We start from the raw sequence: 25,674 nt of genomic DNA, 5'->3' as shown, positions 1-25,674 counted from the left end.
CATGGAAGCCTAATCAGGCAGAATGTGATTTGCTGATGATGAGTTAGGACACAGTGAGAAAGTTAGGAGTGTGTGATATCATTATGCTGGATTATGTCAGATTCCAGTTTTTAAAACATTTCATTGCATGAATACCTACTGAAAACTATTTCACATGAAGGAAAGTCCAACTTTCCAAGATAAAGATGATGGTTTATCACAATATCATGGCACCAGGCTGATGATCATTTGAATGGGCTTGCATTTTAGTTTTAAAACAGAAGTTGCTGGAAAAGCTCAGCAGGTCTGGCAGCAGCAGTGAAGAAAAAAATCAGCGTTAATGGAACAGTCACTGGACCCAAAACGGTTACTCTGATGTTTTCTTCTCAGAAGCTGCCAGACCTGCTGAGCTTTTCCAGCAACTTCTGTTTTTGTTCTTGATTTACAACATCCGTAGTTCTTTCAGTTTTCATTTGTTAGGTTTCCCTTGTTTAACTCAATGATACGAGAGGGAGCAGCGGAATGTGCTCTTGCATGGAGGCTTGGTGCTGACAAAGGAGAGTAAATGGTGACATGGATTGTGGAATGAGGTTGGCTGTGCAGAGGGTGAGGGAATGGCCCAGGAGAGTTCAAAGGGTGTGGTCAGGGAAATGTAGGAGAGAAGTGGGCAAGATTGATATCTTGGCTTGCCCGTTGGTGAGGACAGTTAGTTAAGACAAGAAAATGAGGAGCCAAAAAGAATGATAGTGACGCCCAAATGTGCATTCATCTCAGGCAGTGCCCTTGCAGGATATTCATTTACAACATTTCAGCAGTTAACTATTGAGCCACATTGTACAGAATAGTGAGGAGAAGACTGGAAACAAATGGAAACATTCAATAAAGATTGAATAGAGAAACCACAACACTTTTCTTCCATGATAAAGGAAATGACCTCAACTCCCCTATAATCATCAAAATGCATCAACATTAAGGCATGCCTTTAACTCTCTGACCAAGCTAGTCTCAACAATTGATGACAATGCACACAAGAATAAAGTGAAGCCAATGTAACATGAAATAATTATTGGTGATATTCAATGTTGAAAAGCAGCAGTGCCATTGTTGTGCTCCGAAATCTTATGTTAATAACAAAAGAGATGGACATGCAAATTGTAACCATAGAAGTTGAAAGAACTTCAGATGCTGTGAGTCAGAAACAAAAACAGAAATTGCTGGAAAAGCTCAGCAGGTCCAGCAGCAACTGTAGGAAGAAAGCAGAGTTAACGTTTTGGGTCCAGAACTTCTGAGTTCTAAGGAAGGGTCACCGGACCCAAAACCTTAGCTCTGATTTCTCTTCACAGATGCAGCCAGACCTGCTGAGCTTTTCCAGCAACTTCTGTTTTTGTTTCTGAAGTTGTAACCATGATATCCAACCTCCCTGTTGATCTAAAAAACTTCTTAGTAGGGCCACAGATAATATTTTGAAGCTTCATAGGATGATGAAATTTTCATGGGGTTTGTGTTGCATAGTCCTGACCTTTCTTATAGTTGATTCCTTTTTCACGTCCCATCTTTACCATGTATCAAAAGAGCTCATTAACAATGTGCCAAATGATTACCACATCAGTGCAGTACTTTTCCATTGGTACAACAAAACAAATTCTATTAACACCAGAAGGTGAAATTGGAATATTTCCACACAGCTTTGAGCAATGTCACTAGTTTAGAAATGGAATATTTTACGGCAGAATGATCATTCTCTGATGTTGCAATACTGTTACCATGATGACACTGAATGTCATCAAGATGTTGCACTATTAGCCCCACTTTGATCAGGGATCATAAATACAGTTTGTACACTTAAGCTGTTCCCTCAATTAAGAGATGTCTCTGGACATCAAGTGAATGTATTTGAACATCCCTCAAACAAATGCAGTGTATGTCACAACTATAATTGTTCAAACAGATCAACGAACCATTGATATTCAGGGAGTTACACGCATCAACAGGTTAATGGATTATTCTGTTAATAAATGCTTGAATTAGCCAATCAAACTGAGTGTAAGACCTAGAACTTGCAATACTCACCAATTCTGTATATCAAAACCCTGCTTCCACTGGAATCACGAGACCTTAAAACGCCATGGTAACCAGCCTTCAGGAGGCCCATGACTGTTAAAGGCCTCAGGTCTGCACAGATCTCGGGGCATTCTGCTCTCCATTTATGATAATTGGCCAGCAGCTGTGAAAAGAATGTTAAAAGTTTAAAGCTGGATAACTGACTGAATGGAATCCACTCAATAATAATGGGAAGATAACGTTAGCATTTGTTTTTACTTTTCAGAATACCATGTCTGAAGGTGCTCATGTCTGAGTGACCACTCATCACGTACAAACATTGACAGTGGGCAGGATTCAATGCTAGTTGGTCATGAGGTGGATTGGATGCTGAGTGGGGCAGGAGGGCAATTTTAAATTTCTTGATGTTGGATAAAGTCAATTTATCTTGGTAGCGGCTTGGAGTCAGGATGACTATACTCATGGCACATGACAGGATGGTTAATGGCAAGTTTTACTGTAAGGTAAAGTTTCCATCGTCCTTTCAGAATGCGGAACTGCTGTCTCGATTGGAGAAAGATGACTGGTGGTGGTTTAACCCGTGGGTCACCAAGACTCAAGCAAGGGGAGACGATGAGAAGCAGAGCCCTTCATGGTCCCCCTCAGCTTGTGCGAGAACTGAACCCTCCCTGTTGGCATCACTGCATCACAAAATAGCTGTTCAGCCGACTGAGCTAAATCATAAAACTAAAACAACAACAAAATGTTATTGCCTAAATCACATTTCAGTCTGCGATCTATCTGATCCAGGAAAAACATAAGCTGAGATCAGAATAGAAGCAGCTGAATACTCTGCATTCATAATGACAAAGCAGTTTGACGTGCAAGTCCTTTATAATATAGACTACTGTTGTTGACTCATTGTGATGACTATCATTGAACATTAAGAGAGGCGGGGATTTAAGGCAGAAATTCAGGGAGCTAGGATGGAAGCTGAGAGCTAGGACGAACAGAGTTGTTGTCTCTGGTTTGTTGCCCATGCCACGTGCTAGTGAGGCGAGGAATAGGGAGAGAGAGGAGTTGAACACGTGGCCACAGGGATGGTGCAGGAGGGAGGGTTTTGGATTCTTGGATAATTGGGGCTCTTTCTGGGGTAGGTGGGACCTCTACAAGCAAGATGGTCTTCACCTGAACCAGAGGGATACCGATATCCTGGGGGGGACATTTGCTAAGGCTGTTCAGGTGGGTTTAAACTAATTCAGCAGGGGGATGGGCACCAAAATTGTAGTTCGACTATAGAAAAGGTTGAGAGTAGGGTGGTCCGAAATAAAGTTTCAGGGAAGCAAGATGGCACCGGCAAGCAAGAAGTTGGATTGAAGTGTGTCTACTTCAATGCCAGGAGCGGCGGAATAAGGTGGGTGAACTTGCAGCATGGGTTAGTACCTGGGACTTCGATGTTGTGGCCATTTCAGAGACATGGATAGAGTAGGGACAGGAATGGTTGTTGCAGGTTCCAGGATTTAGATGTTTCAGTAAGAACAGAGAAGATGGCAAAAGGGGCGGAGGTGTGGCATTGTTGGTCAAGGACAGTATTACAGTTGCAGAAAGGATGTTTGAGGACTCGTCAACTGAGGTAGTATGGGCTGAGGTTAGAAACAGGAAAGGAGAGGTCACCCTGTTGGGAGTTTTCTATAGGCCTCTGAATAGCTCCAGAGATGTAGAGGAAAGGATAGCAAAGATGATTCTCGATAGGAGTGAGAGAGACAGGGTAGTTGTCATGGGGGACTTCAACTTTCCAGATATTGACTGGGAACACTATAGTTCGAGTACTATAGATGGGTCAGTTTTTGTCCAGAGTCTGCAGGAGGGCTTCCTGACACAGTATGTAGATAGGCCAACAAGGGGTGAAGCCACATTAGATTTGGTACTGGGTAATGAGCCCAGCCAGGTGGTAGACTTGGAAGTAGGTGAGCACTTTGGTGATAGCGATCACAATTCTGTTATGTTTACTTTAGTGATGGAAAGGGATAGGTGTATACCACTGGGCAAGAGTTATAGCTGGGGGAAAGGCAATTACGATGAGATTAGGCAAGATTTAGGGAGCATAGGATGGGGAAGGAAACTGCAGGGGATGGGCACATTAGAAATGTGGAGATTATTCAAGGAAAAGCGCTGTGTATCCTAGATAAATATGTACCTGTCAGGCAGGGAGGAGGCTGTAGAGTGCGGGAGCTGTGGTTTACGAAGGAGGTGGAATCTCTGGTCAAGAGGAAGAAGAAGGCTTATGTTAGGATGAGATGTGAAGGCTCAGTTAGGGCACTTGAGGGCTACGAGGTAGCCAGGAAAGACCTAAAGAGAGAGCTCAGAAGAGCCAGGAGGAGACATGAGAAGTTGTTGGCGGATAGGATCAGGATAAACCCTAAGGCTTTCTATAGGTATTTAAGGAATAAAAGAATGACGAAAGTAAGATTAGGCCCAATCAAGGATAGTCGTGGTAAGTTGTGTGTGGAGTCAGATGAGATAGGGGAAGCGCTAAATGAATATTTTTCAACAGTATTCACTCTAGAAAACGACAATGTTGTCGAGGAGAATACTGAGATACAGGCTACTAGACTAGGTGGGATTGAGGTTCACAAGGAAGAGGTATTAGAAATCCTTCAGCAGGTGAAGATAGATAAGACCCCTGGGCCGGATGGGATTTATCCTTGGATCTTCTGGGAAGCCAGGGAGCAGATTGCCGAGCCTTTGGCATTGATCTTTAACTCGTCATTGTCTACAGGAATAGTGCCAGATTACTGGAGGATTGCAAATGTGGTTCCCGTGTTCAAGAAGGGGAGTAGAGACAACCCTGGTAATTATAGACCAGTGAGCCTTACCTCAGTTGTTGGTAAAGTGTTGGAAAAGGTTATAAGGGATAGGATTTATAATCATCTAGAAAAGAATAAATTGATTAGGGATAGTCAGCATGGTTTTGTGAAGGGAAGGTCGTGCCTCACAAACCTTATTGAGTTCTTTGAGAAGGTGACCAAACAGGTAGATGAGAGTAAACCCGTTGATGTGGTGTATATGGATTTCAGCAAGGCGCTCGATAAGGTTCCCCACAATAGGCTATTGTATAAAATGCGGAGGAATGGAATTGTGGGAGATATAGCAGGTTTGGTCGGAAATTGGCTTGCTGAAAGAAGACAGAGGGTGGTAGTTGATGGGAAATGTTCATCCTGGAGACCAGTTACGAGTGGTGTACCGCAAGGGTCGGTGTTGGGTCCACTGCTGTTTGTCATTTTTATAAATGACCTGGATGAGGGCATAGAAGGTTGGGTTAGTAAATTTGCAGAAGACGCTAAGGTTGGTGGAGTTGTGGATAGTGACGAAGGATGCTGTAGGTTGCAGAGAGACATAGATAAGCTGCAGAGCTGGGCTGAGAGGTGGCAAATGGAGTTTAATGCAGACAAGTGTGAGGTGATGCACTTTGGTAGGAGTAACTGGAAGGCAAAGTACAGGGCTAATTGTAAGATTCTTAGCAGTGTAGATGAGCAGAGAGATCTCGGTGTCCATGTACACAGATCCTTGAAAGTTGCCACCCAGGTTGACAGGGTTGTTAAGAAGGCATACAGTGTTTTAGCTTTTATTAATAGAGGGATTGAGTTCCGGAACCAAGAGGTTATGGTGAAGCTGTACAAAACTCTGGTGCGGCCGCACTTGGAGTATTGTGTACAGTTCTGGTCACCGCATTATAAGAAGGATGTGGAAGCTTTGGAAAGGGTGCAGAGGAGATTTACTAGGATGTTGCCTGGTATAGAGGGAAGGTCTTATGAGGAAAGGCTGAGGGACTTGAGGCTGTTTTCATTAGTGAGAAGAAGGTTGAGAAGTGACTTAATTGAAACATATAAAATAATCAGAAGGTTAGATAGGGTGGATAGGGAGAGCCTTTTTCCTAGGATGGTGACGGCAAGCATGAGGGGGCATAGCTTTAAATTGAGGAGTGAAAGATATAGGACAGATGTCAGAGGTAGTTTCTTTACTCGGAGAGTAGTAAGGGAATGGAACGCGTTGCCTGCAACGGTAGTAGATTCACCAACTTTAGGTACATTTAAGTCGTCATTGGACAAGCATATGGATGTACATGGAATAGTGTAGGTTAGATGGGCTTCATATCGGTATGACGGGTCAGCACAACATCGAGGGCCGAAGGGCCTGTACTGTGCTGTAATGTTCTATGTTCTATATTAGGAAACTGGTTAAACAGGATTAATTATTCACAATGTTGGTGGTGAGGTTAATCCTTAACTGCCTTCCGCAATGACTCAGTAAACTGCCCTGTTCAAGGGGTGGGTAACAAATGGTGGCCCTGTAAATCCTACTGATGAAAGAATAATAAAAAAAATCAAGTGTTGTGATTGTTTGGGATAAAGGATATTGTTTGTCTATTCTTCACAGATGTGGCACAGGTTCATTTTCTGTTGAAAATGCGTGTATGTTTCCAGTCCACTATTTTGTAGACTTAGGAGACTGCCTAGTGACTTGAAAAATAATCCAACATTTAGGCTTCTACATTAAATATTTGGGTGCCAGACTGGCTTTGGCAGGTACAGTTTGCATGATGCATTTAATGTGTTAGTGAGACTGGGTTCATAATTCAGATTCAAATCACATATCATTGCTATTCCATAAAGAGTTCAAATAAAACAAGAACTGCAGATGCTGGAAATCTGAAACAAAATCAGAAACTGCTAGAGAAATTCACCAGGTCTAGCAGCACCTGTGGGAAGAAAACAGAACTAACATTTCAAGCCCTGTGACTGGACTCACTGAAACATAGGCATGATTAAGCCATGGAAACGAAGGTAACTTAGAATAAGCAAAGCTATTTACATGTAATTACACGTTTAAAGATTTTGAAACATATGGGAGAAATATAAGCCATTAATTCCAAAACACACTTTTACAGATCTTGAAATAACCCTTAATAGTACGCTTGTCCAATGCTCACAACAGAAAGAGAGAAAGAAAAAACTTTCTAAAACCTCTAATGGCTTAAGTTACTGTGAGTTGAGTCCCCAGTCTTGAAAATCTGACAGCCCTTTTCCTGGAGCTGGCATGCAACTGAGTTTAAATGTTGTCTGTTTTAAGTAACCTCTTCAGAGTTCTATCCAAATACTTCTGGTCTGAGACAATCACTAAACTCTTTACTCCAAAGTAATATAGTTTTGCTATCTTCTCTCTTTCATGGAGCACAGCTTTACATATCCATCTAAAAATTTAAAAAGAAATAAACTTCCTCCCCAAGTTTTTTCTCTTAAGTTTAAAAAATTCTAGAATTTTCCAAAAGAAACCTTAATGCATAATGATGTACCTTTCTTGGTTGTGAGCCCTCCTAATGTAAATAAAAGCCCATTAGTTCTGAAAGCCATTTTCTCAAACTATGTTAAAACACATCATTATGGCACAAAAATGCCAAATTAAATATTAACTCATCAGACACATAGGAAACACCCATAAGTCACTCACTCAAAATTCAAAAATCCAAACTTAACAGCACATAAAATCATAGAATCTTACAGTGTGAAAGCAGGCCATTCGGCCCATTGAGTCTGCACCGACCCTCCAAACAATATTCCACCCAGGCCCACACCCCTACCTTACCCCTGTCACCTTGCATTTCCCATGGCTAATCTACCAAACCTGTACACCCCTGAACACTATGAGTAATTTAGCATGGCCAATCCACCCTAACCTGGACATCTTTGGACTGTGGGAAGAAACCAGAGTTCCCGGAGGAAACCCACACAGACACTAAGAGAATGTGCAAACTCCACACAGACAGTTGTAATGAAGGGAATTAACTTTGATTCATGAGATTTCTAGTTGCATAACATTTTGATAGTTTGTTACAGTTTGCAAGATCCTAGCACAGTATGAACCTCTCAGTGTCCAATCGTCAGTACGGGACAAAACCTCTCAGCTAGCATAGGTTCTCATACGGCCAAGTATAAATCAGAGCACAAAATTCTATCAGTAACCTGGTCCTGATTTCAAAGCCACTAGCTTACAAACAAGAAGTAATGATTTATTTATTTCATGTTTTATTTTAAAAAATATTGGGATTGACAAGATAATAAAATGTGAGGCTGGATGAACGCAGCAGGCCAAGCAGCATCTCAGGAATTGTGCTCCTGAGATGCTGCTTGGCCTGCTGTGTTCATCCAGCCTCACATTTTATTATCTTGGAATTCTCCAGCATCTGCAGTTCCCATTATCTCTGATACCATTGGGATTGACAAAGTTGGATTCGATTTTTTTTTTGTTTCAACTATTTTAAATGCATTATCTTATGCAGAACTGAAAACACAGAAATGGGTCCTTTGGTCCATTGTATATTCTATTTGAATGTGTACCCATTCTACCCCTATTAACTTATTCTTTGACTCCTTTCTCTCTCATGTCAATTTAAATGCATCCATGCCACTGCCTCAACCGCTCTATTTGGTTGTAAATCCTAGATTCTTACCATTTTGAGAAGTGCATTTTTTCCCGATTTCCTTGCTGGGTTTATTAGTGGCCATCTCAAATTTATGAATCCAGTTTTGGGATCCCTGATAAATGGGCACATTTTCTCTATGTCTTCACTATCAAAACCATTCATCATTTAAAGGGCATCTTTTGAAACAAAACCTACCCTTAAAGTTTAAATATTTCCATACTCCGACAGAAGAGCCATGGAAACTCCAGCAAAACCACGTGATTGCCATTTATGCTATTTTTCTTGTCAGGGTGTCCACAACTCAGCGACTGCAGTTACAGAAAACAAAATTAGCACAGAAAAAACACATCCCAAAAGTGTGCAGCGGTCACTCCAACTAGTATGTCATAAACAGAGATGTGTGAAATCTCTGGACTGGTGCAGACATAGACAGATTGGTTACTACTAATTATTTACTTGCCCACACCTTGCTACAAGTCTAGTCTAGAAATTATGTCCTTCAACACTTGGTTAATGCTGTCACATAGACACTACTCTCTTTAGGGGACATTGTGGGTCTCTAGCCAAAGTACATTACATGCTTACTGTCCAATTTTTTTTAACATGCAGGAATATCAGATGAGGGAAGCCAGTAAGTAGCAACTGTAAGAAGATTTCTATCCCCATGTATTGTTTACTCCTTACCCCCTCCTCTCCACCCTTCCTTGTATATATAAACCAACATTTTAGAACATAGAACATAGCACAATACAGTGCAGAACAGGCCCTTCGGCCCTCAATGTTGCGATTAGCTACCATCAGTTCTAGAGTCACTAGGCCCAAAACATTAACTCTGATTCTTCTCCACAGATGCTATCAGACCTGCTGAGCTTTCCTGCAATTTCCGTTGTTATTGTTGGTGTAAAAAGATTTCCTCGGCTAACTTTAATCTGAAGAAGCAATGAGACTTTTTGGGATTCAGGGTCAATGCTGAGCTGGTTCACACACACTCTGGAATGTTGATGAAGAAATCTAATTCATGAATATGTCCATTAGTGTAGTGTGAGCATGTTTGGGTGTTTGGCTCTCGTTTCACAAGTCTGTATGACAGCTCTCCCAACTTTGGCACCAATCCTCAGACATTCATGAGGAGTTCTTTGCATGAGCAGTTGAACTAGATGTACCTTTGCTGTGTCCTGATTAGGTGTAGCCAAGTTTCCTGATCCATTTTATTTTTGTTTTTCTTTGAGCAGTTTAATACAGCCACATATTTGTTAGTCTACTTTCATGAGGTAGTTAATAGCTAATCAGCTTGGTACAGGCTGGACTCATGTATAATCCAGACTGGGTAATGATGGCATATATCTTCTCTACAGGACATTATTAAACATATTGTAGTTTATACAATAATCCAACAACTGCATATTCATTGTTTTTTGTTGGTATTTTCTTACTTTCTGATTTTGTTTTCATCTGAATTCAAATTCTCAACCTACCTTGGTAGAATTTGAGTGCATGTTGTTGGAACTATTAATGTAGGTCTTTAAATGACTAATCCAACAACAAACTATAATGTTACATCAGCCTCAAGTCTACCTTTATTTATTTTTATTTTCCCATTTCAGAGAACACTCTCTGAACTAATAATGAAAATTAAACTGTGACCTTTTGTTCCACACAGCTGTTATTCTAATGAAACCTTATTTATTTACTGTAGATTTGTATGATTTGCAAACTCTTAACAAAGGTAATGGGCATATGAATGAGCGAGGTCATTGATTTCTGGGATGTTGACAACATTTTGCAACCTTTCTGCTGGAAGTATAAATATTTAAATGTTTAAAGGGATTTATGTTGTGTGCTGAGGAAAGAAATTGCAGCCAGAATGCAACAGAAAGATACTGCACATCCCTATCATTATCCTATTAACACACTACAAAGCAAAACTCTTATGTAGACTTTCTTGAAGAAATGTTATATTTGCTCGCCAGGATTCAGCATGAAAGCTGCAACATGGAGTTGTGTTCATTGCTGCAATCTGATTTGCAGCTAAACTTTAACAGGCATGATTCTGCCAGTGATTATCAAGGTCATTTTCAGCATTGCTTCTAGCTAGCTCTCCTTTAGTTGTCAATCTGTTAGTGAGATGTGTTTCAAATATGAATACTTGGCCAAAGGTGGATTAGCTAAAAACTTGGCACAAAAAGTTGCATAAACGAGGTTCCTGGAGGTGTAAATAAAATTGGAGAGATCTCCAGCATAATATCCAATGGGACACCAAAGGATACATCAGGCACCATAGTTAGAAAAACAAACCATGCTCAAAGGATTGCATGGCCTTAGGAGTTAGCAGACAAAGAACAAGGCTGTGAAGGAATTTTACCACAAGGGCCCAAATTTTCACAGAGATGAAAGTGTTCTGTGCCTGAGCCAAAGTGGAACTGGAACCCTGAATCTAGAAATCCCAACACATCTCTGACAAAATCTGGGGTGGGTCGTGAATAAAGTAAAAGGGCATTCCTGGGTATTGGTTACCCAAAATCAGCAAAATCTTTTGACCTCAGAGCGGAATCTGTTTTTTGCTGGAGCAAGGTTGGTGTTGCGCAGAATTGTGAAGAGCAGATATGAATGTACATCAAAGATGGGCTAGACCTGTGGAGCAGCCAAGTGTTTAAATTGCTTGCTCTTTAAATTTTAAAATTAAACAGTGTTAGGAAACTGATTTGCTCCTGAATTGAGGCAGAAGTCCTAACATGGATAAGGCCTGGTGACACCCATCCAAGCATGGTTAAAGAGATGGGATAGGTGTACTACATAGCTCTTACCCATATCTTCAGTAGAGTCACAATTGTTCTTTTAGATTAGAAATCAGCATGTGTATCACAGTATTTTTTCTTAAAAGGCAGACAAATCAGAGCCAGAGAATTACAGGTAAGTCCCATACATCTCATAAGGAAGATGCACAGCAAGGTCCTAAGAAATGCTTCTTATTAAAGATTAAAGATAGTGAACATGGTTTCTAGAATAGAAAGTGTGGAGCTGGATGAACACAGCAAGAAGTTCATCTGTTTGGACATATTCAGAAAGCCTTTGATAATGTATTACACACTAGATCACTACACGAGCTAGAATCATATACTATCAGTGGGAATTCAATACAGTGAAAAAGCGAAGAAGTTGTATTCCGTCCTTGTGGATAGACACAGGTTAGTCAGTGCACTCCAGAAATTGATACTTGTTTTTATGAAAGATATTTATGGTAGAATTGGGATATGACCAGCAGGTTTGCATGTGATGTGGGGATTTGTGCGAACTTTAATTCTGTAGTGTGTACACTATTCAATACACTGCAACTAACTGACTAAGTATTTGTCATGGGTAAACATCAGGAACCAAGCTGGTCACAGAAACAAATATTTGTATTCATAGTCCCACATTAAAGACAGAAAATCCCTTCATAGCGCACGGCGTTATAAACCAGAACAAATTCTAACCTGACATAGCAAAGCACCACACCCTAAGAAAGACAACAGGCGGGGAATCTTTGATATCATTGGCATGGAGACAAAAAAATGATTCTGCTCATCAGAATACACCAAGAAATAACACTGCTGTTAACTAAGAATTGCAAATCAGTGTTCAAACTGATTGTATACCAGTTCCTTTCTTAACTATCATAATTTCACACTAGCACAAATTTCCACTAATTTAAAAAATTCTGAGAGATTTGTGCCAACACAATCATACCCAAAGCATTGAACTAAGGGTCCAAAATTGACTTAAAGATTAAAACATGAACTGTCAGCACTTACACGTCTATCTTTTCTCCAGCTGAAAGCTAATGCTAAAGGTTCATTGACATGCCTGCTGAGTACTTCACAACACAACACCTCCTTCCTCTTCCTGGACTGGGATTAGGTTTAATTATGTTTAAAACTCACAGCTACAGAGAGTTTTGTTCTTTCCTTTCATGCTCTCTACTGTCACCGACACATTGTCTGCTGTGTTGCATTTCTGCCATTGCAATTGTGCCAGTAACTGGGACTATGGCTTCAGTTCAGTTAGCTACAGGTAGCATTTTGTATGAACCCATCTGACATTATGAACATTTCTCAGGAGTTCCTGAAACTCTTTTGTCTCTTCTCAGATTTCTCAGTCAACCTGAGGCCTTGTTGATTCCTGTGTTGAGACCTCTGGGCCAGGCTTTCCCATCAGTGCACCAGGTTACAGGGCCTGAAATCAAATATGGTGTGCAGGATCTTAGAAAATCAAAAGAACAGCCAGCAGCTCATGCCTGAATTGCACCATGCCAGCAATAAATCCCATTCACATTATGTTTTGGAAAAGTGAAAAGTGTCTGTAGTTCCCCACCATTCGAGATACATTATATGTAGTAGGAAGAGCTACAGATGTGATGCCCTTTCCTGCTCAGAAACAATTCATGATTGGAATGATCAAGTACATAGGTCCTCATGCACTGAAAATTGTCATTTACTTCCATTTTCTGGAATCTTAAATAAACAAATGCTGAAATAAAACTGACAGTGAACCATTGGAAAAGAGCCGCAGTATCAACGGGAACTTTCTCTCAGTAATCAATGTGGATATAATGGATCCTGCTCACAATTAGACTGCAATAAGGAGCATCTCTGGATCTGCTGCCAACCAAAATGAGGCTAATGCTATCCTCCAGATGGAAAAATTTACACAAAAATTGAACAAAAGTTCTCTTAATCAATCTTAAACAGAGTCAACAATTCCAATTTAAATTGTATCTACTGCCCATATCCTACTTTTGAGGATATAGTTTTATGACTAGATCAGACCAGACGACCTATACCTAGAGAAACAAACCTGGGTCGTACAGGCTTTTGCTCCCCTACTAGAAAGATACTCAATCCACAACCATACGCACAGTCATGGAGAAGCTGTTGTTTTGATGTCTGACACAGACAGGGCCAAGTTGACACACAAAACGAATGCTACATAGCTACGCAGACAGATATTACTTAAAGCACAAAACAGACAATTCAGCCCCCAACAAATTAATTTCAGCGTTTATGCTCCATAAAGGTCACCCACATTTTCCCATCTGACTTCATCAACACATCCTACCATTTCTTTTCCTCCCTCATTTTTATCCAACATTCTCCAAAATGCATAAGTTAATGTTGGATTAAAACTGATCAATATTAGCTCATACCAAACAGCCGGATGGGGATTGGTGGGGCTATGGGATCGGTAAAATCATAAAAAATGGGACTAGGCCATTCAGCCCCTCAGGCCTGCTCCATCGTTCAATAAGATCACGGCTCACCCAACATTCTTCAAGTCCAGTTTCCTGCCCTTTCCCCACAACCATTGATTCCCCAACTGCTCAAGAATCTATCTATCTCAGCCTTAATGTGGAGGTGCCAGTTTTGGACTGGGGTGGACAAAATCAGAAGTCCCCCAACACCAGGTAATAGCCCAACAGGTTTATTTGAAATCACAAGCTTTCAAAGCACTGCTCCTTCATCAAGTGAAGTCATTCCTCAGCTTTAAATTTTTGCCTACTGGTCTCCTGTGGCATGGAATTCCAAAGACTCACAGAGAGATGAAATTCCTCCTCATCTCAGCCTTAAATTGGTACCCCTTTATTCTGACACTGTGGCCTTTGGTCTTAGACTCTCCTCTGAGGAGTTAATCATAGAGATGTTTCTACAATGAGCAAAGGAAGTAGCCCTGCTATTAAGAAATCAATTCTAATTTATGTTTGTTGGGTCTTCTAGCCTTTACTGACTGAGGAAGAGATACGACCTATACAGCAGATAGATACAGCCCTTAAGAAGACTCACTGCATCAACATTATCATTATTTTAAGATAGTTCCTCAGCGATCAAATACAGGTTCACAGTTTTCACTTTTTGGAGAACTTCTATTGCTCAGAGTTTAAATAATTTGTTTTTTTTACGTATTTAAATGTAAAACAATACTTTAATATCTTCAGAGATAATGGGAACTGCAGATGCTGGAGAATTCCAAGATAATAGAATGTGAGGCTGGATGAACACAGCAGGCCAAGCAGCATCTCAGGAGCACAAAAGCTGATGTTTCGGGCCTAGACCCAATATCTTCAGTGGTTCATATTTCAACAATGTGAGCATGTATTACAATAACTATTCATTCCTGGTGCAACAAATATTCTGGTGCAAAAATAAAAGAGGAAAAAGTAACTCAGTCATGGCTTACAAAAGAAATTAGGGATAGCATGAGATCCAAAGAGGAACAATATAAAATTTCCACAAAAAGTAGCAATACTAAGGATCAGGAGCTGGTTCTGCCTCCACAAAAGAGGATGAAAATAACCTTGCAGAAATATTAGAGAACCAAGTTCTTAATGAGCATGTGGATTTGAAGGAAGTAAATAAGAAAATGGAGCTGGGAAAATTAATGAGGATAAAGGCTGACAAATCCCCAGGGCCAGATAATCTATATTCCAGATTACTCATGGAAGTGGCCCTGGAAATACTGGATAGCTTGGTGGTCATCTTCCAAACTTTTAATAGACTGTGGAGCAATTCCTACAGACTGGACAGTAGCAAATGTAATCCCACCATTTAAACAGGGAAGGAGAGAACAAACAGAAAATTACAAACCAGTTGGCATCAGCAGTGAGGATAACATGACAATCTATTATAAAGGATATGATAACAGAACATTTGGAAAGCATCAACAGAATTGAACAAAGCCAGAGTGCTTTTTCTCAATATATTTGTGGGATATGGGTGTTGCTGGCTGGGCCAGCATTTCTTACCGATCCTTAGTTGCCCTTGAGAAGGTGGCGGTGAGCTGCCTTCTTCATCTGCTGCAGTCCACCTACTCTGTGTTGACCCACAAGGCCATTAGGGAGGGAATTCCAGTATTTTGACCCAGTGACAATGAAGGAACTGCGATATATTTCCAAGTCTGGATTGTGAGTGACTTGGAGAGGAACTTGGAGGTGGTGGTGTTCCCATTGGTCTGCTGCTCTTGTCCTTCTAGATGGAAATCATCATGGGTTTGGAAGGTGCTGTCTGAGGATCTTTGGTGAATTTCTGCAGTGCATCTTGAAGGTAACACACACTGCTACTGAGTGTTGGTGGTGGAGGGAGTGAATGCTTGTCGGTGTAGTGCCAATCAAGCAGGCTGCTTTGTCCTGGGTGGTGTCAAGCTTCTTGAGTGTTGTCGGGGCTGCATGCATCCAGGCAAGTGGGGAGTATTCCATCACACTCTTCACTTGTGCCTTGTAGATGGTGGACAGGCTCTGAGGAGTCAGGAGGTGAGTTGCTTGCCACAGTATTCCTAACTTCTGACCCGCTCTTGCAGTCAATGTGTTTATGTGGTGAGTCCAGTTGAGTTTCTGATCATTGATAACTCCCAGGATGTTGGATAGTAGAGAATTTAGTAACACCATTAAAAGTCAAGGGTGGTGGTTAGATTGTCTCTTGTTGGTGATGGTCATAGCCTGGCATTTGTGTGGCGTGAATGTCACTTGCCCCTTGTCAGCCCAAGCCTGGATGTTGGCCAGATCTTGTTGCATTTGAACATGGAATGCTTCAGTATCTGATGGGTTACAAATGGTGCTGAACATTGTGCAATGATTGGCAAACATCCTCACTTCTGACCTTATGATGGAGGGAAGGTCATTGAAGAAGCAGCTGAAGATGGTTGGGCCGAGGACACTACCCTGAGGAACTTGTGCAGAGATGTCCTGGAGTTGAGATGATTGACTTTCAACTGCCACAGCCATCTTCCTACGTGCCAAGTATAACTCCAATCAGAGGAGAGTTTGTCCCCCATACCCATTGAATCCAGTTTTGCTCGGGCTCCTCAATGCCACACTCAGTCGAATGCAGCTTTGGCATCAAGGGCTGTCACTCTCACCTCATCTCTAGAATTCGGCTCTTTTGTACATGTATGAACCAAGACTGTAATGAGGTCAAGAGTTGAGTGACCCTGGCAGAACCCAAACTGGGTGTCACTGAGCAGGTTATTGCTGAGCAGGTGCTGCTCGATAGCACTGTTGATGACACCTTCCATCACTTTACTGATGATTGAGAGTAGCCTGATGAAGTGATAATTGGCTGTGTTGGGCTGGGTTTGTCCTGCTTTTTGTGTACAGGACATACTTGGGCAATTTTCCACATTGTCAGTAGATGCCAGTGTTATAACTGTACTGGAACAAAAACAAAGTTGCTGAAAAAACTCAGCAAGTCTGGCAGCATCTGTGGAGGAGAAAACAGAGTTAACGTTTTGGGTCTGGTGACCCTTCCTCAGTACTGGAACAGCTTGGCTAAGGGAGCAGAAAGTTCTAGAGCATAAGTCTTCAGTACTATTGCCAGAATGTTGTCAACACCCATAGCCTTTTCAATATCCAGTGTCTCCAACAGTTTGTTGATATCAAATGGAATGAATTGAATTGGCTGAAGACCGATATCTGTAATGCTGAGGATCACTGGAGGAGACCGGATGGATTATCCACTTGGCACTTCTGGCCGAAGATTGCTGCAAAAGATTTAGTCTTATCTTTTGCACTGATGTTTTAGGCTTTTCCGTCATTGAGGATGGGGATATTTGTGGAGCCTCCTCCCCCAGTGAGTTGTTTCATTGTTCACTGCCATTCATGACTGGGTGTGGCAGGACTGCAGAGCTTAGATCTGATCCATTGGTTGTGGGATCGCTTAGTTTTGTCTATCACTTGCTGCTTATGCTGTTTGATGTGCAAGTAGTCCTGTTTGGTGGCTTCACCAGGTTTACACCTCATCTTCAGGTATGCCTGGTGCTGCTCCTGGCATGTCCTCCTGCACTCTCCATTGAACCAGAGTTTATCCCCTGGTTTGATGGTAATAGTTGAGTGGGGGATAAGCTGGGCCATGAGGTTACATATTGTGCTGGAGTACAATTCAGCTGCTGATAATGGCCCACAGCGCCTCATGGATGCTCAGTCTTGAGTTGCTAGATCTGTGTGAAGTCTGTCCCATTTAACATGGTGATAATGCCACACAGCACGATGGAGGGTATTCTCAATGTGAAGGTGGGACTTTGTCTCCATAAGGACTGTGCAGTGGTCACTCTTACTGATACTGTCGTGGATAGATGCAACTGCAGCTGGCAGATTAGTAAGGATGAGGTCAAGTATGTTTTTCCCTCTTGTTGGTTCCCCCACCACCTGCCACAGACACAGTCTAGAAGCTATGTCCTTTATGGCCCGACCAGCTCGAACAGTAGTACTGCTGCTGAGGCATTCTTGGTGGTGGACATTGAAATCACCCACGCAGAGAACATTTTGTGCCCTTGTAATGCTCACTGCTTCCTCTAAGTGTTGCTCAACATGGAGGAGTACTGATTCATCAGCTGAGGGAGGACGCTACACGGTAACCAGCAGGAGGTTTCCTTGCCCATGTTTAACCTGAAGCCATCAGACTTCACCGGGTCCAGAGTCAATATTGAGGTCTCCCACAACGACACCCTCCTGAATGTATACCACTGTACTGGGTCTGTCCTGCCATTGAGACAGGACATATCCAGGGATGGTGATGGTGGTGTCTGTCAGGTATGATTCTGTGAGTATGACTATGTGAGGCTATAACTTGACTAGCCTGTGAGACAGCTCTCACCATTTTGGCACTAGCCCCAGATGTTAGTGATGGAAACTTTGCAGGATTGGCCAGGTATTTCTGTTGTTGTCTTTACTGATGCCTACGTGGATGCTAGGTGATCCATCTGGTTTCACTACTTTGAGACTTTGTAGAGATTGGTACAACTGAATGGCTTGCTAGGCCATTTCAGAGGGCAACTGAGAGTCAACCACATTGCTATAGATCTGGAATCATGTGTAGGCCAAACCAGATGATGATGGCAGGTTTCCTTCCCTGAACAACATGAATGAATCTGATGGGACTTTCTGACATACAGCAATCAACAATGGTTTCATGGTGATCATTAGATTCTTAATTCCAGACTTTTTTCCTTATTTGAATTCAAATTCCACCACACTGCCATGGTGGGTTTTGAACCCGGATCTCAGGGACATTAGTTGGGTTTCTGGATTAATAGTCTAGCGATAATACCACAAGGCCATCGCTTACCCATATGAAAGGCAAATCATTCTAAACAAATCTACTGGGTTTTTTAGGATGTACCTCATAGAACGGACAAGGGAAAATGAGTTGTATTTGGATTTTTAGAAGGTCCCTTAAAAAGATGTTAGTGGACAAAGTTAAAGCAAATGAGATTGAGGATAATGTCCTGGCATGGATGGAGAATTGGTTGAGAAATAGGAAACAGTGTGGAAATGAATGGGTCTTTTTTGGAGTGGTAGGCAATGTATGGCAAAGATCAGTGCCTGGCTCCCAGCTATTCTGAATACAAATAAATGACCCAGATGAGGGAACCAAACTAAACATTTTTAAGTCTGTTGGTGGGATTGTGAGTCATGAGGAAGATGTAAAGAGGCTTCAAGGTGATTTAGACAAGTTGAGTAGTGGGCAAACACATAGCTGTACAACATGGCTAAATGTGAAGTTATACATTTCAATGAGAAAAACAGAAAGGCAGAATATTATTTAAATGGTGATATATTAGAAAGTGTGGGTGTACAATGGGATCTGGGTGTCCTTGTGCACCAACCGGTCAAAATAAATAGGGAGGTGCAACAAACAGTGGGGAAAGTAAATGGTATATTGGCCTTCAGTGCAAGACGATTTGAGTTTCGATGTAAAACTGCTTCTTGCAATTATACAGGGCCTTGATGAGCCCACACCCAAGGTATTATCTTCCTATCTAACAGAAGGTTTAGGGCTTCAATTAGAAAGGACATACTTGTCTTAGATGGAGTACAGCAGAAATTCGCTAAGCTGATACCAGGAATGGCAGAGCTGTTCTATGTGGACAGACTGTTCAGCTGGGCTGTATTCACTGGAGTTTAGAAGGATGAAGGGGATCTGATTGCACAGATTGATGCAGGCAATTTTCATGAGTTGGGGAACCTAGAGCAGGAGTGGGGAGAGGGGGGTTCATATTTTCAGGATGTGAGGAAGACCACTTGGGACTGAGGTAACAAAAGATTTCTTCACACAAATGGTAGTGAACCTGAAGAATTCTCTACCACAGAGGATGTGGACGCCAGGTTATTGGATATTTTCAAGAAAGAGATAGTTGTTTTTAGATTTTAAAAGCATTAAGGGGAACAAGGCAAAAACAGGAATATGGCATTGAGAAACAGGATCAGCACTATCATATTGAATGGTGGAGCAGACTCGAGGAATCAGATGGCCTACTACTACTCCAGTTTCTACGTCTTATATTAGAGGAACCATTATAGAACAATGAGGTATTGTCAATATTGCACCTAAGGTTCATACTGAAAAGTGATACAATGTGAAGATTAGCAACAGCTTGAAGGAAGACAATGGATTGGTAGGTTCTCAAGTGCATCAATGTTGACATTAGTCTAAGCAATCTTGAGGAATTTGAAAACTTTTGAAGATGCAATGCACTGAAGAGACAGAATGGAAAAGAACAGCTGTTTGTGTATGCTCGTCATTCTATCTGACTTGGATCAATGCTCACGATGTATCATGTTTGTGTTGTGCAACTAATATGTTATTTTCTTTCAAATTCTGATTTAACTCAACACATCCACTATATCAGTTGCAGTCAAACCTGATCAAATTTAATTTCCAGAATATTAAGGATTTTACTGAGCAAAATTATTACTGGTTACAAACATACAAATTACACAAAAATGGCTGCACCAAAACATAACTTCAACAGTTATTTTTAAAGTACTTAAAATGATCAAAATAAAAACAAATAATAAAAACCGAAAGAACTGCAGACACTAAATCAGGAACAAAAACAGAAATTGCTGGAAAAGCTCAGTAGATCTGGCAGCATCTGTCAAGAGAAATCAGAGTTAATGTTTCAGTTACGGTGACACTTCCTCAGAACAGAGAAAGGGTCACCAGACCTGAAATATTAACTCCGATTTCTCTTCACAGATGCCGCCAGACCTGCTGAGTTTCTCCAGAAACTTCAGGATGTGGTTTACTTGCTAGGTCAGTATTTATTGAGTAATTGCCCAGAGCACAGTTCAGAGTCAGCAACCTTGTAACCAGTCTGGAGTCACATATAGGCCAAGCCAGATGATGATGGCAGATTTTTTTCCCTAAAGAACATTAGATGGTCTATCTAAAAAATTGACGATGACTCCATAGCCATTGTTAGGCTCTTAATTCCAGATTTTTATTGAATTCAAATTCTATCATAGAGGAATCTGAACTTGAGTCCACAGAACATGAGATAACAAGGTGTAGGACTGGATGAACACAGCAGCCCAAGCAGCATCATAGGAGCAGGAAGACTGGTGTTTCGGGCCTACCCCCTTCATCAGAGGGTCTCTGGATTAATATTATAGAATCCCTACAATGTAGAAGCAGACCATTCAGCTCATCAAGCTCATCCCAACCCAACAAAGAGTATCCCAACCAGACCCAACCCCCTACCTTATCTTTCTAACCTTACGTACCCCATGGGTTAGCCACTTAGCCCACACGTCCCTGGACACTACAGCACAGCCAATCCACATAACCTGCACATTTTTGGACTGCAAACCAGAGCAGACATGGGGGAGATCATGCAAACTCCACAGTCACCCAAGGGTGGGATCGAACCAAGGACCCTGGTGCTGTGAGGCAGCAGTGCTAACCACTGAGCCACTGTACCACCCTTAGTCTACTGTAAATACCATTAGGTCACTATCTCCCCATTATTTTGGTATTATTTATGCACAAATCACATTGCACCTTCAGACAAGGCCATAAATTTGGTGAATGGTAAAAATCTGGAACCTGTGCAGCTGACTGATACGTGTTCCTGTGCTGTTGAATCTCCCAAAGCTGCAACCTGTGGTCTGGCTCAGCACTTTTACAATTTCGTCTTTTTTTTAACCAGTTGTTTGCATAGGCTTTGACACACCTCCAGTGCAGGTGGACTTGGATCTTGTAGACCAGAGGTAGAGACATGACCACTGCACTATAAGCTCCTTCCTGTTACAGTTCTGTGCGTAAATCAGGTGAATCAAACTCGCTGCAGAAAGCGAGGGCCTATTTATTTCAGTTCACACGCCCCTTTTTTTCTCATGCTGCGGTTACCATGCAATTTTTTTGGCATTGAAAGCTAACTTTCATAATCATGGGGGCTCACTACTTTTCGTCAGACAGAAGTAGTAAACCAAATGTTTTCTAATTCAGTTCTGACATGTTATCAAATCAGGGTGCCTGGCTCAGAGGCACAGACATTACCACAGCGCCACAGGAACCCCCGATACTATAAAGTGTCATTCCTTCACCTCTGCATTGAATTCAAGCCGCAATTCTTCAAGCTGATTCGTGCGAGACTTTCTCTATTGGTTCCCTGTTTAGATGGTTCGAGGTGCCCACGCAGTGCAGAGCACGGCAAGGTGTTACAGACTGTAAATTAACAAGGATAAGTCAAAGGAACTTGCTGTGCAATGTTATGAAAAGTTGTGTAACTGAGTGAGAGACAGTCCGTGTCTGCCCCAAGTTTCATACACGAGCAGGTTTAACAGCAGCGTCATTGTTTTGTTTTGTTGTGGCTGACTTTTTGCTGCTGGCGTGAGTCTGCCTTACCTTCAGCGCCAGCTCGATGTTGAAGTCTCGGGCTCTCAGAAACCTGAGCAGGAATTCATTGCGGAGACCGAGCGGCCAGTCTGCGCTGTGTTTCAGCGCCCGTTCCCGCAGCTCCGCGATGCAGCGCAGCGTTGAGTCGGAGTAGAGTCGCTGCTCAGGCGGATTGTCGCCGCAGTGCCTGGGGTTCCCCTCCTGCGGATTACCCTCTGCTGACATTGCCCCTTCTCCGAGACCTCCGTAACCGCACTGTCCAGTCGGCCTCTCCTCCCTAAGACACTTTCAGCACCATGGCACCTCAAAGTTACTCCGGAACTTTACTTGTAGGCGGGACCCAGACGCCATCCATGTGGTAACAACATTGTTGTTCTTTCATTGGATATGGTGAGGTGGGTTTAACTTATTATGTGCTGACAGCAGAAGTCGAGCTTCTTTTCAAATTAAACTCGAAAATCTAATCTGCACAGGGAATGTAGCAGTCAATGCTGTGGCATTCTTTCTCCAACTGCTTCATAGCATCTATTTCCTCTCTAGAATTATCTGGTTCGGTTTAATCATTATAATCTCAACAGTGTGGATGCACGCCATTTTGTCCATCAAGTCTACACTGACCCTCCCACCCAGACCTACCCCCTTACACTCTCCCTGTAACCCTGCATTTCCCATGGGTAATCCACATAACGCTGTAACCTACACATCCCTGGACACTATGGGGAGTTCAACATGGCCAATCCATCCAGCCTGCACATCTTTAGACCGTGAGAAGAAACCAGAGCACCTGGAGGAAACCCATGCACACATGCGGAGGATGTGTAAACTCCACACAGACAGTTGGCCGAGGGTGGGATTGAACCTGGGTCCCTGCGGCTGCGAGGCAGCAGTGCTATCCGCTGAGCCAGCATGGCTGTTTCACCAGGGTTGTAAGTATTAATTGTTATGTATATGGGGATCTAGTCCATGCACACAAACAACCATTCTTACTCTCCAAAAGTGGCTCAACCAAAACACGTTGAGGAAACTTAGCCACCAACATTACAAAAGCAAAGTCTATGTTTTCTTGGGCATCATAACAATAAAGCTAAAAACCGAAAGAACTGCAGATGCTGTAAATCAGGAAGAAAAACAAAGTGCGTGGAAAAACTCAGCAGGTTTGGCAGCATCTGTGAAGGACAAAACAGAGTTAATGTTTCGAGTCCAGTACCCTTCTTCAGAACTATGTAGCTACCTTCCCAAATGATGTAAAATATTCTTCCACTCTGTGTTTCAGTAAACGTTGGCTCTGCGCAAATAACTTTTGGCAGATAAAGAACTGGAATTGGATCCAGACCATCTGTTCTTCAATGGTCATAGACAAAATCCTTTCTTTTTACCAGTTCAACTTCTTGTCTTTGAACCTCTCTGACTTAGTCTCTTGCTTACCTTCCTGCTTTTTCCATTTCAGCCCACACTTCAACATTTCATAAAGTTTTTTTTGGATGTGCTCTTTCTTTCCCTTGTCTCCTCTTTCAAGTTTGACAGCTAATTCTAACCTCATCATGTGAAGAACAGATTGGGGGTACATTGTGCTTGGTTTGGCATCCTGTGAGTTCTGAAGTCGACCTTGGTCACTGAGACAAGGAACATCTTTCCTGTTGGGCAAGGCGCACGGTGACTGGGACTGCAAGCCATGACATCGTAGCTCCCACACCCTCACACATAAGTGGAAAGATGTCTCGTGGGAGATTTGAAGGGGAGAGGTAGAGGAATTCACCTGGCAGCTGCTTCACTCCAAGACCACGTGGAATCTTTCCAGGGCCACCTTACATTAGGTCAGGATTACTAATGTGCATGGGAAGCGGAATTGTCAGGCTTGGGGGTAACCCTGAAGTCATACTTGCCTCCAAGCTTCTATGAAATTCGTGGCAACGAGCTGACCTCTCCACAGACACAGGAATGTGGAATCAAACGGAGCGTATGCTTCTTGTGAGCCTTGACCAGGTGTGTTATGACCCTCTGTAAGGGTGTAACTTCGGGTTTGATGGAGAAGGCTGGCAGGGATGAAGGGACCGTTTACTAGGACTGAGCACTACCAATTACTATTTACACAAACTTACTGTAGTTGTTCCACCAGCTATCTTTAGGCATGCAGCCTATTAGAGTGCAGCCAGTGGGTTAGCCAGCCAATAAACCAGCAGTCGGTGGGAGTGTTTTAGCAGTTGGTTGTTTAACAACGTCATGTTGAAAGGTCAGACTGCACACAAAAGACAGAGGAAGAACTGAACCTGTGGAGAAATAACTTTGCTGTGAGCAGAATGGTTGCACTGTATTATGGTGATGCCTGGCTCATGATACTCCTGTGGATAATGAGGGAACAGAGAGTGGTACCCTTACCAATAGATGGGAGGAGAAGCCCAGCAAGCATCACAAAAAAAAATGGCATGGATGAAAGTGGCAGAAAATGTCCACATCTGTGGGGTGATCATATGAGCACGGTTACATCGCCTGAAGCAATTCAATGCCTTGTGAAGTCTGGTTGGCAAGATAGCAAGGTAGCAATGACATCCTTGAGATGTGGTGTGAGATGGCTGGTCCATGCAACGGATTTTACCAAGAATATGCAAGCACCAGAGGACCAGAAAGGACCACCTGCAATTACCAGGGGGATTGGCAGCTTGTAGCTGACCTCCAAGTGGTCTATTGATGGTCATTTAAAGCAGCATGCACCCTGACAGACACAGCTGATAAGAGTAACACTGTCTGATCATGTTGATACAGGAGAAGCATGCTTGTAATACAGGGGAGCTGAGGCACACAGGAAAGGGCAAATCCTTTATTGCTTCAATCTTGGAGGAAATAACAAAGAATGGATGGGTTGCACCATGTCCAGACAGCATGACAAAAATGATGAATGTGGGCACCACACCTTCTGAGGAATATTACACTAGTGTCTCTGTGACTCACGATGATCACAGGAAGCCACAGTTTGTGGACATGCCAGAGGGTAAGGATAAATCCGGAAGTTATTAACTGCACTCACATCTCAGCTGTAGCACTTGTGGTTATTGCTGATGAACGATCAAAGCCGTGGGAGGAGGAGCTGCCAGCTGAAGGGACAGTGTCACATCGGTCTGGCCTCATTGGTGTGCATTTGGAGTGGGTGGCACCAGCTGGTGAGCATGGCATGTGTACACAGGAGCAACTGTGGAGGCAGCGATGACTCTAGTAACCTATTGTCTCACCTACGACTCACAAGGATATGGGTTCTGCTTGTACTCCAGTGCCTGAGGACAAAAGTTAAGGCTGACACTCCAATACACGGGAGAGGGAGTGCCTGGCACTGTTGGAGATGCCTTCTTTCAGATGAGAGGTAATAAACTGAGGACCATAGACCCGCTCCAGTTAATATTAACTTCCATAACACTTTTCAAGAAAAAGCAGTTATCCCCGATGTTCTGTCAATTATTTATTTATTGATTGATGACATTCCCCAGAGTAATAGAGTCCAAACAACATAAGTTTAAGTTGAGAGAGGAATGATTTAAAAGG

At 42.4% G+C, this 25,674-nt stretch overlaps 1 protein-coding gene across 1 annotated transcript in view; it reads right to left on the bottom strand.

Annotated features, from left to right (window-relative positions):
• Positions 1 to 22,708, bottom strand: part of ttpa (tocopherol (alpha) transfer protein) — a 38,043-nt gene extending 15,335 nt beyond the window's left edge. Inside the window, exons 1-2 of the mRNA XM_048528435.2 lie at positions 22,153 to 22,708; positions 2,050 to 2,203 (exon numbers count right to left, since the gene is read on the bottom strand). Of these exons, the coding sequence (XP_048384392.1) occupies positions 2,050 to 2,203; positions 22,153 to 22,368 (370 nt within the window). The 5' untranslated portion in view covers positions 22,369 to 22,708. The remainder of the gene's footprint in view (positions 1 to 2,049; positions 2,204 to 22,152) is intronic.
• Between the last annotated feature and the right edge of the window lie 2,966 nt (positions 22,709 to 25,674).

The sequence above is a fragment of the Stegostoma tigrinum genome, chromosome 5 (genome assembly GCF_030684315.1).
Source record: "Stegostoma tigrinum isolate sSteTig4 chromosome 5, sSteTig4.hap1, whole genome shotgun sequence".
In the NCBI taxonomy this organism is placed as follows: Eukaryota; Metazoa; Chordata; class Chondrichthyes; order Orectolobiformes; family Stegostomatidae; genus Stegostoma; species Stegostoma tigrinum.
The sequence above is the reverse complement of the archived record's forward strand: the minus strand, read 5'-3'. Positions and strand labels throughout refer to the sequence as shown.